Genomic DNA, 19,489 nt, shown 5'->3' with positions numbered 1-19,489 from the left:
CAGTCTTTCCCCTCTTTGACTTGTTCTTGAACTGTGTTAGTCTTTCATGCTGTTTTGTGCTGTGAATAGAGTATATTAAGATGACCGAAAATATTGCTCTTGTTGTGGAAGGTATATAAAACTTGCTAATACAGAACAGTTTCACATTCAGGTCTGCCAAAAGACATTCTTGAATGTATTGCATGTCGGGAAAGATCGGGTTCAGAGGATTGCCAGAAATCCCTTCACGACAGGGAAACTTCCAACAGAAAAGACGGGAGGAGCTAGGAACAAACCAGAGTACACTGAAAAGAAGCACTCCATGAAACGTTTCATTGAAAGTTTGCAGTGTTGTGAAAGTCACTATTGCCGCGGAAAGTCACCGGTCAGACAGTATCTACCTGGAAATTTAAGCATCGCTAGGCTTTACAAAATGTATAACAACAAATTGCCTGAAGAACTCAGGGTGAAGCGGTGGTTCTTCCGTGAAATTTTTACGCGTTGCTACAACATACGATTCGGAACACCAGTTACTGACGCTTGCTCAAAGTGCATAGAGTTCAAGGAGAAAATTAAACTTGAAAGTTCGAACGTAGCACTGAAGAATGATTTAATCTTGGAACTTCTAACTAAGGGCTGCAGCTTTTTTCAGAATGCTCCAAGAATAAAGGGATAGCATGGCAATATTTTCATTTGACTGCCAAAATAATCTTGTGAATCCAAAAGTTCCAGATCAGATTTCCTATTACAGTCGCCAATTGTACACCTATAATTTTACCATTGTGAGGGGTACCTCACATGCCAAGTTGACAAAGGAGAATGTTTTTACATACACATGGATAGAGCATGAATTCAACAAGGGGTCTGATGAAACGACATCTGCAGTTTACCATCGATTATCACAAACTGATTTGTCAAACTTCACTACTATACGAATTCGTGCGAGAACCGCAAATCTACAATAATTGCAATGTGCTCATATTTCTTGACACACACAGCTCCGCCTAATATAGAAAGTGTTGAATTGGTCTTTCCTATGACAGGCCACTCATTTCTGCCCTCTGACAGGGTATTTACTCAAGTCGAGAGAGAGAGAGGTATGGAAATGCTCTATAATCTGTAATCCAGCAGAATATGAAGACATCTTTAGAAAACATGCTGAAGTCTTCAAGTTTGGCAGAGACTCCTCGGTGAACAATTGGAAAATGGTTTCTGAAAATATGATGAAAATGCCTGCATCTTGGCACTGTGAATTTTCTTCAGTGAAACGATTTGTTATTGGCAAAGACTCGCTGGGAAATGCCACCCTTAGAGGAGAACCTCCTTACAACTCAGACATCGGTTTAGGAAAATCGGTAATGAAAAAGGGAAAACGCCTGACGAGATATGCTAATGCCACCTGAATTATTGCCAGGAGTAAACTTGAATCCCACCAAAGTAAAGGACATAAAACGTTTGCTTGAAAAGCATTTTAGAATGGATTGGGATAGGAATGTGTTGCTTTCTTTTTATAAGAATCTGTTCACCTCCATTTCTGTAGACGAAAACAATCTTGTTGTAGAAACAGAAGTTCTTTATGATGGACCTCAAGAGGAGGGAACAGATTTGAGAGTTTGATTAACAACAAAGTGATGTTTTATTGTTCAAGTTACTTCTATTGCGAGTGCAATGTAGCCTATAAAGGAAGAATTCTCTCCAAATACTATGGATAGGATGTAAATATGATAAATCACACTGCTGTGTTTAATTTATTTGTGAATATCATTATACTGATAGCAAAAAGGTACATGAGTGTAGTGGTGAGTTATGTTACAACATTATATTCTCAATCCTTTCATTTTTCTTATTTAAAAATAAGTTGTATGAGGTAATATATTTTGAATTTTTTGGGTGCTCCAAAACTCGTCTTATCCAAAATAAAAATGTAATTTATTGACGTTCTAGTAATTATATTTATAATTCTTCAGTAAGACGACCCTATGACTTTGGACTTGAACGCGTCGTAATACATTTAAACAAGTGAGACTTATATTACAAAAATTACAGGTTTTTCGCTTTTCCTGAAAAATCACTTATGATGGATAAGACGAGTTTTGGAACTGACCGCCTCATATATAGGTGCTGTCCATTAATTCGGCCCTGAATCAGCTATCCAAAAGTCCCTGACAAAAAAAAAAAAAAGGGAAAAGTGTAAGACACTTAGCAGCAAATGGCATTGAAAACATCAAACAAACCAATCAAAGGAAACAAAGAAAGTAGTACACACCAAAAACTAATAACTAATCTAAAATAAAAAATAATAACTTGATTGTAACTAAAGCAGACAAGGGCAACGTCACAGTTATCATAAATAAAGACGACTACATCGAAAAGCAATTGATTTCATAGAAACAAACAACATAAAGGAAATAAAGAAGGACCCCACCGGGAATTTAAACACAAAAAATAAAATAAAATCTGAAGGACACACAGTTCATAATAAACAAAAAAGACAAAAATTAGTCCCGATGAACCCAAGATGCCCAACAATAAAGTCTCTCCCAAAAATCCACGAAGAGATTTACCCCGCCAGACCCATAATAAATTGTCGAAACAGTCCAACATTTCAACTATCAAATTTTTTTACTTAAACACCTACAAAAACACATCAAATTAGAAAACAGTACTTCAATATCGAACTCTTTGGAAGCAATTTCCAAAATACATACATACATACATACATACATACATACATTATCATTAAAGACTGTTATGCCTTTCAGCATTCAGTCTGCATGCCTCTGTGAATATACTAAATGTCGCCACTATCCTCCATTTGCTACAAGTGCTGTGGCCTCATTTAGTTCTATACCTCTTTATCTTTAAATCGTTAGAAACTGAGTCTAACCACCGTTGTCTTGATCTCCCTCTACTTCCCTTACCCTCCATAAGAGTCCATTATTATCCTAGGTAACTAACCTCCATTTGCCTCACATGACTCCACCACCGAAACCGGTTTATGCGTACAGCTTCACCCATAGAGTTCATTCCTAAATAAGCCTTTATTTCCTCATTCCAAGTACCCTCCTGTCATTGTTCAACCTGTTTGTACCAGCAATCATTCTCGCTACTTTCATGTCTGTTACCTCTAACTTATAAGATATCCTGAGTCCACCCAGCTTTCGCTCCCGTAAAGCAAAGTTGGTCTGAAAATAGACTGACGTAAAGATAGTTTCTGCAATAAAATGTATTCTGTCTGATAGAAAGCAGAGTTTAAGTTCTGAGAATTTGAGGGAGCATGTTATGATGAAATGCAATGATGTAAATTACTAACTTTATTTGAAAGGATGCAGTGATTGAACACTAGACTTTGAAGAATCATGTTTCAGTAATGCACAAGGTATATGAAAATGCAGTTCATGTCATCAGCATATCTAACATATATTTTAAATTGCCTTTAAAAAAATGTTAAGTGCATAAATATCTGTTGTCAGGTGATGCAGACAGTACCAGAAGTTTTTAACTTGTCAACAACTATGACACAGAGAGTCCAAATATTTGCCCGACCTTCAAAAATCTACTGAGATCAAACTCTCCATCTTACGATTTTAAGTTGGACACTCAACTACCGATCAACCGAAGCAGCTGCTGATATTGTGATTTGAGGAAAGATTGAAAGAACTACTGTATACAAATAGCCTGAAGCTGAAAATGGGGTAATTAGTGTTGGTGCAGAGAAAATCAAGAAACTGTATACAACAAAATGAGCAAGTGAAGAAAAATGAGCAATAAAAATCTGAGGCAAAAGTTTTGAAGTTGTAGGTAACTTCAAGTACTTATGAAGTGAATTAAAGGAGAACTCAAGACTGGACACGGAAATAAACAGAAGGATATAATTTAGAAGTACCTTCTACCACAGTAAATAATATACTATGCAACAACGATAGGCTAAAACACAGTGTACAAGACAAATACATACTATTATGGCATGATCTATTTTATGATAAAGAATTGTAAACAAATGTTGCACAGGCAGCAGCATAAATGAAGTTTCTAAGATTTTTTTTTGTTATTTTGCTTTACGTCGCACCGACACAAATAGGTCTTATGGCGACGATGGGACAGGAAAGGCCTAGGAATGGGAAGGAAGCAGCCATGGCCTAAATTAAGGTACAGCCCCAGCATTTGCATGGAGTGAAAATGGGAAACCACGGAAAACCATCTTCAGCACTGCCGACAGTGGGGTTCGAACCCAGTATCTCCCAGATGCGAGCTCAGAGCTGTGCACCCCTAACCGCACGGCCAACACATCCAGTGTTTCTAAGAAGTACATCAGAGAGAGACACACACAGACTTCTAAGTTATGAATCTGTTTCCTGGCACCAATAGGATAAGACTGCAATGTAGTGTTTGTAAACGCCTATTTGAAATATTTGTGCCTGTTCTTTGTTGATGGTTAAAACTGCCCTTCTGAAGCAAGTCCACTCGATTTTGCCATATTGGTGTAATACTTGCATTCATAAAGACTTGACGTAAGATTTTCAGGAGCTAGTAAGCCATTTATTCTACAAAGGAAGAAGTAACTTTATGAGGTGAAACTACCTACTGTTTATTGGACTAATAAAGGACTTCGGGGATTATTTTGGAACAAAAAGAAAAGTTAGTGGATAGTGAATCCTTCTGACATCCTCAAGTTTAAATATGACCTTTCATGCATACACTATGTCATTCCATATTCAGTGTAATTTTCTGTGCACAACTTCCCTGCTACCTTAACTAAAGTAATCATTTCTAAACGAGAGGAAGCTGATAAGGTAGCTGCCCTCGGCACTCAAATACGATGGTTTTAAAAACAAAGTATGGCACCATCTAGTCAGAAAAACTATTGTCTAAGAATTTTTCTTTCAGCTGTATTTCGAGCTCAACCTGTAATTAGAACATACGTGGAAAACTACAATTTTTTCCATCACTATCATGAAAGTACTACAGATAATAGGTGTAATTTATATCTCCCCTACTTCTCAAGGCAGTGGGATACTAAAAAGGGGGAAATTTACCTTACAAAATGTACATGGGCATGAACTGCAACACAAAAGTCTTCCTCCTTGGCCGCACCAACGACAATATATTTCAGAATCATCATCACCTTGTGGAAAGTTGCCTTCTCCATAAAAAACATAACACTGTTTGCAAACAAGAACTCCAAGGACACGATGGCGGAAAGCTATGTTTATTGATTCAGGGCAACAGCCAATGTGACAGTCGCAAATGGTGCAATGTATCCGAAGATACCTCACAACACCCACATCTGCAAAGACAAAGTAATGCACAAAATAATTACACTTACAAAGCAACTACTTCACCATAATTTTTTTTTTTAAATGTCCATTCTACCTATTCATCAAGAAGAATGTCATTACGGTATATTGCCGTTCAAGAAATGACAAACTATGCAAGTAAATCATGGGTCATAAAACACACCATCATAAGATCAATAAAGTTTATTAAGCCATACTAACAATACCCACTAAATGTTTTACTTTTCATAGTTACCCCTTCTCCAGCTGACACTGGGTGGGAGCAAACACAGCTTCTCATCAGCATTCCTCATCCAACACTGAGCTCTGGTCAAGATTCTGTTATCTTATGCTATTTATCACTAAGCCAAGTTCATCCATCATAATCTCGGTCTTCCTCGCCCTCTCTTCCCTGTCCTTCCAGTGCTTGTCTGGCACTCTTTCTTCATTCATCCACTTGTTATGTCCAAACTACTTCAATCCATTTTACTCCAGTTTTCCATTTAGCTTTCAAAGTTTCAGTTCCTTTTAGTATGTCTTCATTTCTGAAACTTCTTGTCTTCTGTACCATAATCTTCAACAATTTCAATTCAGCCGCTACTACTATAATCACTCTGTGTGATGATCTAGGTTTCTGCTTGTGCATCATTATAGGTACATAATATCTCTTGTACATTGCTTCTTTAGCCTTCATTGATACATCTCTGTTTCATATTAGACTCTGTACCCGGAGGCAGAAGACACTCTCACATTGTATTCTTCGAATTTCCACATCCCCTCTTCCATCAGTTCACTTTCTTGATGTGCTTCCATAACTTCAAGTCCCTTGTCTCCACTTTAATACCTTTTCCTTCTTTTCTATCCTCAACACATCACCACTGTTATAATACATCTAAATAACAATAACTATTGCCCTACTGTTGGTGCCATTTGTAATATTATTACATCATACATACATACATACAAACATAATCATTATAGACTGTTATGCCTTTCAACGTTCAGTCTGCAAGCCTCTGTGAATTTACTAAACGTCGCCACAATCCTCGATTAACAACTAGTGTTGTGGCCTCATTTAAATCCATACATCTTTAAATCGTTAGAAACTGAGCCTAACCATCGATGTCTTGGTCTACCTCTACTTCTCCTAGGTAACCTATCCTCCTCCATTCGCCTCACATGACCCCACCACCAAAGCTGGTTTATGCGTACAGCTTCATCCATCAAGTTCATTCCTAAATTAGCCTTTATTTCCTCATTCCAAGTACCCTCCTGCCATTGTTCCCACCCGTTTGTGCCAGCAAACATTCTTGCCACTTTCATGTCTGTTACTTCTAACTTATGAAATATTGAGTCCACCCAGCTTTCGCTCCCGTAAAGCAAAGTTGGTCTGAAAACACACCGATGTAAAGATAGTTTTGTCCGGGAGCTGACTTCCTTCTTACAGAATACTGCTGATCACAACTGCAAGCTAACTGCATTAGCTTTACTACACCTTGATTCAATCTCACTTACTATATTACCATCCTGGGAGAACACACAACCTAAATACTTGAAATTATTGACCTGTTCTAGCTTTGTATCAACAATCTGACATTCAATTCTGTTGAACTTCTTACCTACTGACATCAATTTAGTCTTTGAAAGGCTAATTTTCATACCATACTCATTACACCTATTTTCAAGTTCCAAGAAATTAGATTGCAGGCTTTCGGCACAATCTGCCATTAAGACCAAGTCGTCAGCATAGACCAGACTGTTTACTACATTTCCACCTAACTGAATCCCTCCCTGCCATTTTATACCTTTCCGCAGATGATCCATGTAAACTACGAACAGCAAAGGTGAAAGATTACAGCCTTGTCTAACCCTGGAAGTACCCTGAACAAAGAACTCATTCTACCATTTATTCTTATTGAAGCCCAATTGTCAACATAAATGCCTTTGATTGTAATAATCTACCTTTAATTCCATAGTTCCCCAATATAGCGAACATCTTTTCCCTCGGTACCCTATCATATGCTTTCTCTAGATCTACGAAACAAACACAACTGCCTATTCCTCTCGCAGCATTTGTCAATTACCTGGCGCATACTGAAAGTCTGATCCTGACAGCCTCTCTGAGGTCTGAAACTACACTGGTTTTCATCCAACTTCCTCTGAACGACTGATCGCACCCTACCTTCCAAGATGCCAGTGAATACTTTGCCTGGTATACTAATCAATGAGATACCTATGTGCAATTACTGCTTTTGTCCAATCTGAAGGTACCTTACCAACACTCCATGCTAATCTTACTACTCTATGAAGCCATTTCATCCCTGCCTTCCCACTATACTTCACCATTTCAGGTCTAATTTCATCTATTCCTGCTGCTTTATGACAATGGAGTTTATTTACCATCCTTTCCACTTTCTCAAGCATAATTTCACCAACATCATTTTCCTCCTCCCCATGAGCTTGGCTGTTTGCAACACCACCAGGATAATTTCCTTTTACATTGAGAAGATGTTCAAAATATTCCCTCCACCTCTCCAGTGATTCCCTGGGATCTAATACGAGTTCACCTGAATTACTGTTCATTTCCTTTTTCCCTCCCTTCCTAAGATTCTTTATTACAGTCCAGAAAGGTTTCCCTGCTGCTTGACCTAGCCTTTCCAGGTTATTACCAAAATCTTTCCACGACTTCCTTTTGGATTCAACAACTATTTGTTTCGCTCTGTTTCTTTCATCTATGTACAAATCCCTGTCTGCCTCGGCCCTTGTTTGGAGCCATTTCTCATAAGCCTTCTTTTTACGTTTAAAAGCTGCTCTCACTTCATCATTCCACCAAGATGTTCGCCTTTTCCCATCTTTACACACAGTTGTTCCTAGGCATTCTCTTGCTGTTTCTACTGCAGCATCCATGTATGCCACCCATTCACTTTCTATATCCTGAACCTGCTTACTGTCTACTGTTCGAAACTTCTCACTAATCATATCCATGTACTTCTGTCTAATTTCCTCGTACTGGAGATTTTCTACCCTTATTCGTTTGCAGACAGATTTCACTTTCTCTACCCTAGGCCTAGAGATACTTAGTTCACTACAGATCAGATAGTGGTCTGTATCATCAAAAAATCCCCGGAGAACTCGTACATTCCTAACAGATTTCCTGAATTCGAAGTCGGTTAAGATATAGTCTATTATGGATCTGGTACCCCTAGCCTCCCATGTGTAGTGGTGAAAAGCCTTAAGCATGAAGAACGTATTCGTAACAGCTAAATCTATACTAGCTTAGAAGTCCAGCAAACGCTTCCCATTCCCATTAGCTTCCATATCTTCCCCACATTTACCAATCACCCTTTCGCATCCTTCAGTTCTATTCCCAACTCTCGCAATGAAATCGCCTATGCACTATTCTATCCTTTCTGTTGACCCTGACCACGATGTCACTCAATGCTTCATAAAACTTGTCAACTTCATCCTCATCTGCACCCTCACACAGTGAACACACGGAGACAATTCTAGTCCTGATTTCTCCAACTGACAAATCTACCCATATCATTCGCTCATTTACGTGTGTAACAGAAACTATGTTGCGTGCAATGGTAGTCCTGATAAAGAGCCCTACCCCAGACTATGCCCTTCCCTTTCTAACACCCGTCAAGTACACTTTATAATCTTCTATCTCTTCCTCGTTATCTCCTCTTACCCGAATATCACTTACAAAGTGGATTTCTATTTTTAAATATTACCCCCTCTCCATTGCCACCCCTTGGGATGTTTTGTCCCCAAAGATAGTGAGCCATACGTGTGTCAAGTTTGGTCGAGAGCTATGCTGGAACACAAACATGCATCCATAACACTGTCATTTTGGACATTTAATTTTTCACCCCTTTTCACCCTTCATGCCGATTGGGCTGAACTTGGGAATGCAGAGTATTACAATTCAATTCTGCGACTCCGAAAAACCATGGACTCAACACTAACATTGGTCATTTCTGATTATTTTTACATGTCACGCCCCCTCCTAGGGGTGTCTTACTCCCACAGTATCTTTTCCCGCCGACAGTAAGTCATATGTGTACCAAGTTTGGTTGAGAGCTGTTCTGGAGCAAGCAGACATCTATGATCTGTCATTTTTGTTTTCACCCCTTCTCACCATCATGCTGCTCGGGGCTGATCATGGACTTTTCATTATTCATCTAAGTAACCCCAAACATTATGGATTCAACACTATATTTAATTATTTTTACATGTCACCCCTTCCCCATCCTTAGGGGTGTTTTATCACCACAGTATTTCTTTCTAGATAGTAAGCAATATCAGTACCAAGTTCCACAGAAATGTCCTCTGGTTTAAGAGGAGATGTGGAGCAAACCTACATACATACATACATTATATAAATACATACATACATTCATACTGATCACTTCTTCCAAACTAGAGTCCATACACTCTGGTAAAATGCATTTGCCTGTTACACCCCTTTTGTTAATCTCTACATTCAATCTTGCATTTTGCAATGGTTTGGTTCCTAGGAATCTGAAGCTATTCACAACCTTGATTCTCACCTCCAATATTTAGGATTCTTTTACCTACTCTGTTACCTTTTGTTACTATCATCATCTTGCTCTGCTCCACACTGAATTTCATACCTTTCTTTACAATTTTCTCATTCAGTATATCCAGCTGTTATTGAACTTCCTTAAAGTCCGTTTGCCACATCACAATATCATCCTTTCTTTTATAAAATTCTTCCTTTGACTCCTTTACAATTTCTTCTATTACCATTGTAAACAACACTGGTGTAAGTATGCTTCCCTGTCAGCCTGTTAACATTCCTAAATAATTTTGTCCCCCGAACATGGGTCTGGACACAGTTGAAAATATCTGCCAGACATTGTGCGTAGAATTTCTGCCAACTCGTTTTTTTAAAACCATTATTTCCTATACCTTTCCCTGGGATTATCGTATGCCTTTACTACATAGAGAAATATCACTGATCTCTTGCATACTCCCAATGCCTTTCCATCAACAATCTCACACTAAAGATGAGGTCCACCATTATTCTGCTAATTCCAAGTCATATTGCTCCTCTTCTGAATGCTCTTCCATTTTCTTGCTTAATCTCATTTCTATTGCCATTTCCATTATTTTTTGCAAATTGTGATACAAGTATGATTCCTTTATATTTGAAGAGTGATGATTGTGGTGGTGGTGGTGATTGTTTAAAAGAGGAAGTACAATTAGGCAACCATCCTCTTTGAAGAGTAAAAATGGAAAAGGGTGAAAGTGCCACAATGGTGAATTTTTCTTTCATTTTGCTTGGAATTGGCTGAAAGGACCATACATCGTAACATGGTGAAAGCTGGAAGTTCATATTGTGCATCTACGTCGTTCATATAATGTCCAAAAGATCGCACAGTGTATGCTCCCATTGCCTTAATGTGGGCAAGGCTGGAAGTGCCATCCACAGTGCACCTAACACGTGAGAAGTTGTGTGAAATTGTATCAGCTGTGCTCTTTTGTGCTATGTTGCCAGAACTTTGTAAAATTAAGTTTTGTTTTATGATGGAATATTTGTTTTTAGAGGGTTAGTTCTTCTGCATTAAATTATTTTAAGTATTATGCTATGGAGGCTGAAGATAGACCATGGAAAAGGATGCAAACAGTTAGGAAACATTCCTGACGTGAAAGGTAGACCTAACCTCCAAAATGGTAGTGAATCTGAGAATCTGAACAAACTCCCCAAATTTCTGAAGTGCAGTGCAAATGTTAAAAGGACTATCAAGCCATGCATCACGATGCTGTGAATCAACAGTTCATTGACTACTGCAAATTACCAGATGAACAGAAAGGATCATAACTGACAAAGAGGATGCACGTGTTAAAAATAGGAAGGCGCCGACATGGGACTTACAAGAATCCATCGCAAAGTCGATAGCAGGTATATCTTATGAGATACCTACAAATGTTACAGCTCTAGAAGTGTGCTCTAAGGGTCGTATTCATGAACGAGACTTTGACTTAGACTTAGACTTAGAAGGCGGTAAGTCGCCATTTCCATTTCATGATCGCTACTTGGAGGTAAGTAAACTTAGATGGCGACTTTACTTCCAAGTCGCCGATGTTCCGTACTTAAGTAGACTCTGAGATCAGAAAAATAATAAAATGGCAGATATTGCCGATGCAGTTAATTTTGTAGACGAAATTGAAGAGATCCAGGAAATTATTCAGTAGGTACGTTGTGCCAAATCCTCGGCGTATTATAAGAGATGCACGGAACCCAGTTCAATTTTATACAGAAAATGAGTTCAGAAAACGATATAGATTCGACAAACGTACAGTATTAGATGTACTAACGATGTTTGAAGACGAATTACAGAAACATAATAATCGAGGATCACTCATACCTCCAATGATACAGTTGCTAATTTCGTTAAGATTTTTTTTTTCTATTTGCTTTACGTCACATCGATACAGATGTCTTATGGCGACGATGGGATAGGAAAGACCAAGGAATGGGTAGGAAGCTGCCGTGGCCTTAATAAAGGTGCAGCCCTCCAGCATTTGCCTGGTTTGAAAATGGGAAACCACGGGAAACAATCTTCAGGGCTGCCGACAGTGGGGTTCGAACCTACTATGTCCCGGATGCAAGCTCACAGCCGCGCGCCCCTAACCGCACGGACAAATCGCCCGGTCGTTAAGATATTATGCTACAGGTAAGAGTAAAATTATTGTTACTATAGCGCACAGTTTTTGCACTTTCTACTCATCGTGTTATCTAGTTAGGTTAAGGGATGATCAGTACAGATTAATGCATTCTTATGGTAAATACAATAGCCTTTCACACTTCCATGGTTTTCAGGTAAATTCCAAATTGATTCCGCTGATTTACGAGGAGTAAGCCAGCCCTCAGTATGTAGAATAATCAGAAGAATATCGATCCTGACTGCCCGAAAGAGACCACAGTTTGTTTCGTTCCCAAATGAAGCTGAATGTCGAAATAATTCGCGACGTGTGTATGAAAGATCCCGTTTCCCTGGAGTGGTTGGAGCTATAGATTGCACCCATATACCAATAATAAGTCCAGGTGGCAACCATGCTGGAGGTATTCCGTAATAGGAAAGGGATTTTTAGTTTCAATTGTCAGGGCATAGTCAACCACGAGATGAAGTTTATTGATTTCGACTTCAACTATAGGCTACCTTTCTTCTCTTTCACTAGTTCTAGTAACACCTCCCTTTCATAGTTGTTGAAGGCTGGCAATTTTTTTCTTTCCATCCATCGTCGAGAAATAAAAATTAACTGTATTAACTGGATTGGATTGAGTTTAGAGTCTATAACGCGATCTATAACGCAGGAAACAGCTGAATTTCTTCTTCTTCTGCCTCTTTATTAAGAAAAAACATTGAGTGATGGGAGATGCTATAGTGTTCTTCCATTGTTTTCATTGCCAACTTCATATCTAATTCTTCACATCGTAACTTACCAAAGTCTACTTACGCCAGAGTCTACTTTGTGAAAGTTGCGTCTATGAAACAGACTTCCACGAAACTCAACTAAGTGAACTTACGTAAGTCGAAGTCAAAGTCTCGTTCATGAATACGACCCTAAAACATTTAAACAGATTTTCAAACTTTCCATCAAGAAATTATAGACTTTACAACTGAAACTGAAAACGGGTAATGTTGTTTACAAAGACAACTGTGGAAGAAACACTAAGAGCCACTTACACAAGACCAAATTCATGGATTTAGATCACAATATGATTAGGGATCATGTAAACTCATTTCCTAGACAGGAGAGCCACTAAAGTACTAAATAACAGGCCTTATCTCACTTTTAAAAGCAAGTATCCTGACACAAATGTTACTTACAATTTTTACCAGACGGTTTTTCCCACATTACATTTTGGTATACCTCGTAAAAACACTTGTTGGTCATGGAACAAGCTGGGTATAGCTATTAAAGCTTAGGATGATGAAAATGAAAGGGCTGGACGAAAAGAAACTCCACGAGTTACACCACCAGAAAGCAAAGAGGGCACTAGATTTGTTGAAGGCTAATATTAACACTTCACAACTACCTGTTAGTGATTTTTGCAACAAGAGTTATGGATTTGCAGCAAGTAATCTATTGTCCCTACATTGACACACACCAATATGTTCTACTCCCGTCAACTTTCTATGTACAATTTATGCACTCACTTAGGAGACAACAATAGCAGCTATATATGCACTTGACACAAAGGAGTACCAGATTATGGAGGGAATGAGATAGGCTCATGCTTCTTGAAGGTGATTAGGAAGCCAGTGACTGCCAAAACAAAATTAACTGTATGGTGCTACAATTGCGCCGGTCAGAATACAAACATGATGTTTGCTATGATTTACTTGGTTGCTACAGACATATTCAGTAGTGTTGACATGAAGTTCCTTAAATCTCTGGGCAAAGCTATCTGCCCTGTAACAGGGACTTTATTACGGAAAAAAGAAAGATAAACATGAAGGCAATGATTCCTTTCGACGAAGAAAATATCAGAGTCTGCTTGTGTGAAAAGGCCCTTCACGTTGATAAGGATGGAACCAAAGGACTTCATCAATGTGAAGTCAGTAACCAAGAAATACATTAGCAATTCAAACCTGAAAATGAAAACAATTTCATGATTAAGGGTTACATCTGCAGACCCTGGCACAATCCCCACAAAACGAACTTTTAATGAACTAGAGGCATGGGAATACATCAAAGTTGCCACGAAAAACAAGACACTGAAGAAATACTCGTCAACTTTTGTACCCAAGCTGGGATGCAGAAATCAAGACTCTGTTTCATAAAGCAAACTAATAATATTACCTATTCTTATCAGAACTCATACAAATAATTATTAGTTAACCAAATTCTGTTTCATAAAGATTTACACATGACTAATAAAATATCTTCACTAATAATATTAGTTCATTAGTCAGCTGATACAAATGGAGGTTAGAATCAATCTGTTGCATATGTTCTTGGTTTGGGTTTGTTCCTAGCAGTAGGCTAATGCTTGACTGCAACTGACTATTAATCCACATGTTTGAGAGGCTCACTTGATACATTCGCTGTTCTGACTTTACATACGAAAATGTATAAAAGAAGTGAAAATAATGTGAGAGAAGAAAGTTTCTTTGCGGAATGTGATCGAGTTAAAGCGTCAACTATTCACAGTCCTTTACACACTTCCTCTTACTTTTTTATTTCATGTGCTCGGTTGAGATGGACTAGCAAAATCTTTGTTTACTACCCCCTGTTGGTGGGGGCGGTAGAATAACAGCCACGGTATCCCCTACCTGTTGTAAGAGGTGACTAAAAGGGATCCCAGGGCTCTCAACTTGGGAGCGTGGGTTGGCGAACACGGTGAACTGAGATGAGTCCTGCCATTGCTTCAACTTACTTGTGCCAGGCTCATTTTCATCTACCCTTCCAACCTCCCTTGTTCAACTCTTGTTCTTTTCCGACCCTGACAGTACTAGGTTGCGAGGTCGAGAGTGTCTTTCATTTTCACGCCCTTCGTGGCCCTTCTCTTTCTTTGACCAATACCTTAAGTTTTTAGAATGTCAGATCCTTTCCATTTTTATATCTGATTAATGTTATTATAGATGATGGTTGCCTCGCTGTAGCCTACTTCCTCTTAAAACAATAATCACCACCACCATCTTGGTTTACTGGTGATATCAGCCAAGATTTTAAAGGATACCTGGAGTGTTCGAGCAGAACTGCACTAGAGAAACACAATGATACTGTGTATCACTACCAAAGTGTGGATGCAATGCGAAGCTGCTATTTTAAGGTTATGCTTCATTCCTTGCAGTGAAACGTTCTATTACCAATCCTATCAAGCAAATACTTAAAAGTTCTGTAATTTAACCTAAATCTCCCATGGTATGCATATGTTTGTTACGTGGCAGTACAGGCTGTTTTTGACATAACATTTATTGAACTCGTTCCTTATCACTATTTGAATCAGAGTTGACCATTTCAGTGATCGCAATTTTATGCCAAAATATTAAAATACCACTCACTTTGGTTTCACTAATAATATGAATTATGACTCAAAATACACTCATGGAAATAATCTTAATAATATGAGTAACTTTTATTAGTCATGTTGTACATGAAACAATTTACTAATATTATTAGGAATATCTACTAATAATTTTGACTCATGAACTAATTACTAATATTATTAGCTAATAACTCTATGAAACATAATACTAACATTATTAGTTAATATTATTGGTTTCTTACTAATAATATTAGTGAAAGATGTTTTATGAAACAGGGCCCAGAGCAGTGATGAAAAGAAGAATGTTGGCCATGTTGGCATTCCTGGAACCTAAATATCAAGACCTAATATAAGTGTGTGTGTGAATAGACGAAAAGCCATGGCTTTTTCAGTAAACAAAGTGCTTAATATCAGAGTACTTTTTCTTTAAATTTAAAATAGCGAATACTATAATTTAATATCTTATGTATGTCTTACTATTACTGAAGCTTCAAAATTTAACGTAATACTCTTAACTTAAGCCTCCGTGGCTCAGGCGGCAGTGCGCCGGCCTCTCACCCCTGGATACCGTGGTTCAAATACCGGTCACTCCATGTGAGATTTGTGCTGGACAAAGTGGAGGCAGGACAGTTTTTTTCCCTCCGGGTACACCGGTTTTCCCCGTCACCTTTCATTCCAGCAACACTCCATTAACATTTCATTTCATCTGTCAGTCATTTAGCATTGCCCCAGAGTACGACAGGCTTCGGCAGCCGGCACATTTCCTATCCTTGCCGCTAGATGGGGACTTCATTCATTCCATTCCTGACCCGGTCAAATGACTGGAAACAGGCTGTGGATTGTCATTTTCCATTCTTAACTTCAGAAGTGTTCAGCGTGAAGAAGAGTACATTTACATCACCATCACAAACATTACTAACCATGGCATTTACAACCTTTCTCTTGGTTTTACAGGCAGGAACATTGCCCCTTTTCAAAGAAATGTGCTTTTATTTTCTCATTACAGGTAAACTGAAGATAGGTAGTTTGTCAACTGTAGGATGCTGTAAGTTAGAATTTCATTTGATTTTGAAGGAAATCCTTCTCTTAGATGTCAAAAGTAGCCACCGTCTTTGACTACATCAACATCATACAGCGGCGCTGGACTCATTTCATTGTTCTATGTGTATTCTCTGTGTATGTTTCGAAACTCAGTAAAAATAATAGCTGTTTGTTTTATGCCGGGAAGTAAGTATGAGTCTCTGCTATTTCATTTTCATCAGGTTATGGCCCAGGATCGTGAACTGCGTGAGTAGATTATGATTTCTCTATAAAAACATACCGTGATTGTGCAACATGACTCAAAAAAGTATAAGGCTAAGTATCCCATTACTGAATTGCGTATTTTGGAAAACAAAGATGTGAGCTATTTTTGTACCTGATGACTTATGGGAAGTTGTCAGTGAGCCAAACCCCAAAGATGCATATGACGGGAAAAAGAAGAATAACAAGGCTACAGCGTACATTACATTAGGTGTCGAGGACAGCCAACTCATTCATTTTGCTCATCTGGAAACACTACGATGCATGGAAAACATTGTCAAAGAAATACGAGAGATTCAAGTTTGGCAGCAGGCTGTATTTATGTCGAAAGCTGTATGGAATACACTATCATGGCGGCTCAAACAAGCATATTGATGCCATCATGGAAGTGATCGGACTGCTGTGCTCGTGAGGTAAACTTCTCGAGAATGACGAAATCATAATATCAATATAGTTGGTCCATTATTGGACATTATAAATTTTCCAGCTAATTCATTCTTGGTTGCCAGCGTTTTGCTCCAGTGTGCTAGGTTAGGCTCATCACTTGGTAAATAGCACACCTACCAAGACGCTTGGCTAGTGCATACCGCGGAGGCCACTGTGTAGGCTACTTGGAGCCACTGGCAGTGCCAATGCACTATTAGAGGCTTTGTCTCTTTTTCAAAAATTGATGTTGCCTGGCCATCAGATGATATACTGTTCTCATTCGGAACAAGTATTTCAGGTTCCCTATGGGAATCAACATCTATATGAAATGACGAAATCGTTACGGTTTCATTGGTGAGCCTTCCAAAACCATACTCAGAACTCGCTACGGCACTCAAAGGTCATGATGAAGCATATTTAACTGTGTATGTAACAGGAAAAATACTCAACAAGTATCAAAGATGTGTCGAAGGAGGCGAGCCGGGAAATGATGTCTTTGAGACAGCACTTCAGTCAACCGCAACAGGCTCAAGTAAGGTTAGTCATCATAATAAAAAGAGGATCGCACAAAGATGCGAAGAAAGGAAATTGAACAAAAATCCAACAATTTTTCTCAAGTATACGTGATGTAAAGTCTGCTGTTTATCTTGCTGATGGTTTGTCAGTACAGGCAGCTGGAGTGGGAGGAGGACCATTGTATTGTGAACTACCAGAAGGAAAAGTCCAAGAAATAAGACTGAAAAACGTTCTTTATGTTCCACAACTGGACAATAATTTGATTTTGGTCAAGCGGATAACAGAACAAGGTCATCGTATCATTTTTGAGAATAATTCATGTGGAATCTATAATGGACACAGGATCATTGCTGAGGCAAGAAGCGATGGTAATTTATTTCGACTTCAAACTGTGACTCCAAGGCAGGTAGCTAACACGGCAAGAGAAGAAGGATGTCTGCATTTATGGCATCGTCGATTGGGGCACAGGGAATTGGCTGCGGTTAAGCGATTAATTAATGAGCAACTGGCCACAGGGATTCGAGTATCTTCATGTTCGGAAGAGGTAATATGCAGTAATTATATTAAAGGAAAACTAGCTCAGTCAAAGTTTTCAGATGGAATGCGAAGGGAAATAGAACCAATGAGACTTATCCATTTTGACCTTTGTGGCCCTATGCAAACGGCGACACCTAGTAGCAACATATATTTTCTGACTGTAATCAATGACTACTCGAAATTTACTGTAGTGAGATTAGTCAAATCCATGGATGAAGTACCAGGTGTAATACGCAAATATATTGCCCAAATGTCAACGAGATTTGGGAGAAAACCAGTTTCCATCCGCACGGACAATGACAAAGAATATGTTTGTAAAGAACTCGAGAATTTTACTGCGGAAAGAGGGCATACAACACCAGCTTACTGTCCCCTATACTCCTCAGCAGAATGGCGTTGCAGACGGGAAAAACAGGTCACTAACTGAATCTGCGAAATGTATGCTGTTAGATGCTGGATTGGACAACCGATACTGGGGAGAAGCTGTATTAACAGCAGCATACTTACAAAATCGGTCAGCGAGTTGGAGTATCAATAAAACTACATTCAGATCTGTGAAAATAGTCGAATATGACACCAGTCAAACGAATCTTTCTAGCAGTACAATGTCAGAAAGGGAAACCAATGTCATGTCGAAGACCAACTCAATGACGAAGGGAATTCCCATTGAAATGTGTTCATCTAATGACAATGCACAAGATTCTTAAAAAGAAAAAGACAACTTGGAAAAGGAATTTGACAGCACAATCCCTAAGACGTGCGTCAAAACAAAGAAATAAAGGAGTACCACCATCAAGATTGACCTACAAAGTGCAGACAGATTACATGAGTGAAAGTTGTGGTCAACTCCTGCTGAAGAGGAAATACGTATCCTAAAGGAACAAAAAGTATGGGAATTGGCATATCGTCCGCCTGGAAAGAAAGGGATTTCATGCAAATGGTTTTTCAAAGCAAAAAGCGACGGGGTTGGATACGTTCACACGTATAAGGCCTGTTTGATAGCTCGAGGTTTTTCGTGAAAAATTGGAGAAAATTTCAACGAAACATTTGCACCAGTTGTTAAACATGAGATTATTAGAGTTCTGTTCATTGTAGCTGCACAGAAATGTCTCCATGTTCGACATTTGGATGTTAAATCTGCATACTTGAATGGCGAATTAACAGAAGATATATACATGAAGCAGCCACAAGGTTTTGAAGAACAAGGTCAGTAAAACAAATGATAAAAATTGCAAAAAAGTCTTTATGGTTTGAAACAGTCTGGACGTGTGTGGAATAAAAAGACTTAAGAAGTTGTATTGAAGCTAAAGTTTCAACAAGGCAAGGCTGATCAACGACTGTATTCCCGAAGAGAAGAAGATGGTTGTATTATGTATATTCTGTTATACACGGACGACTTGCTGGTAGCTGGTAGTTCTTCAGA

General features: G+C 38.7%; 1 protein-coding gene across 3 annotated transcripts in view; it reads right to left on the bottom strand.

Annotated features, from left to right (window-relative positions):
- LOC136857877 (uncharacterized) overlaps positions 1–19,489 on the bottom strand; it is a 177,402-nt gene that overhangs the window by 34,449 nt on the left and 123,464 nt on the right. For all 3 annotated transcript variants that reach the window (XM_067136903.2, XM_067136904.2, XM_067136905.2), the window contains one exon: positions 5,016–5,266. In XM_067136903.2, the coding sequence (XP_066993004.2) occupies positions 5,016–5,266 (251 nt within the window). The remainder of the gene's footprint in view (positions 1–5,015; positions 5,267–19,489) is intronic.

This window comes from Anabrus simplex, chromosome 1 (assembly GCF_040414725.1).
Source record: "Anabrus simplex isolate iqAnaSimp1 chromosome 1, ASM4041472v1, whole genome shotgun sequence".
In the NCBI taxonomy this organism is placed as follows: Eukaryota; Metazoa; Arthropoda; class Insecta; order Orthoptera; family Tettigoniidae; genus Anabrus; species Anabrus simplex.
Note: the sequence above shows the minus strand (reverse complement) of the source record. Positions and strands in the feature narration are given on the sequence as shown.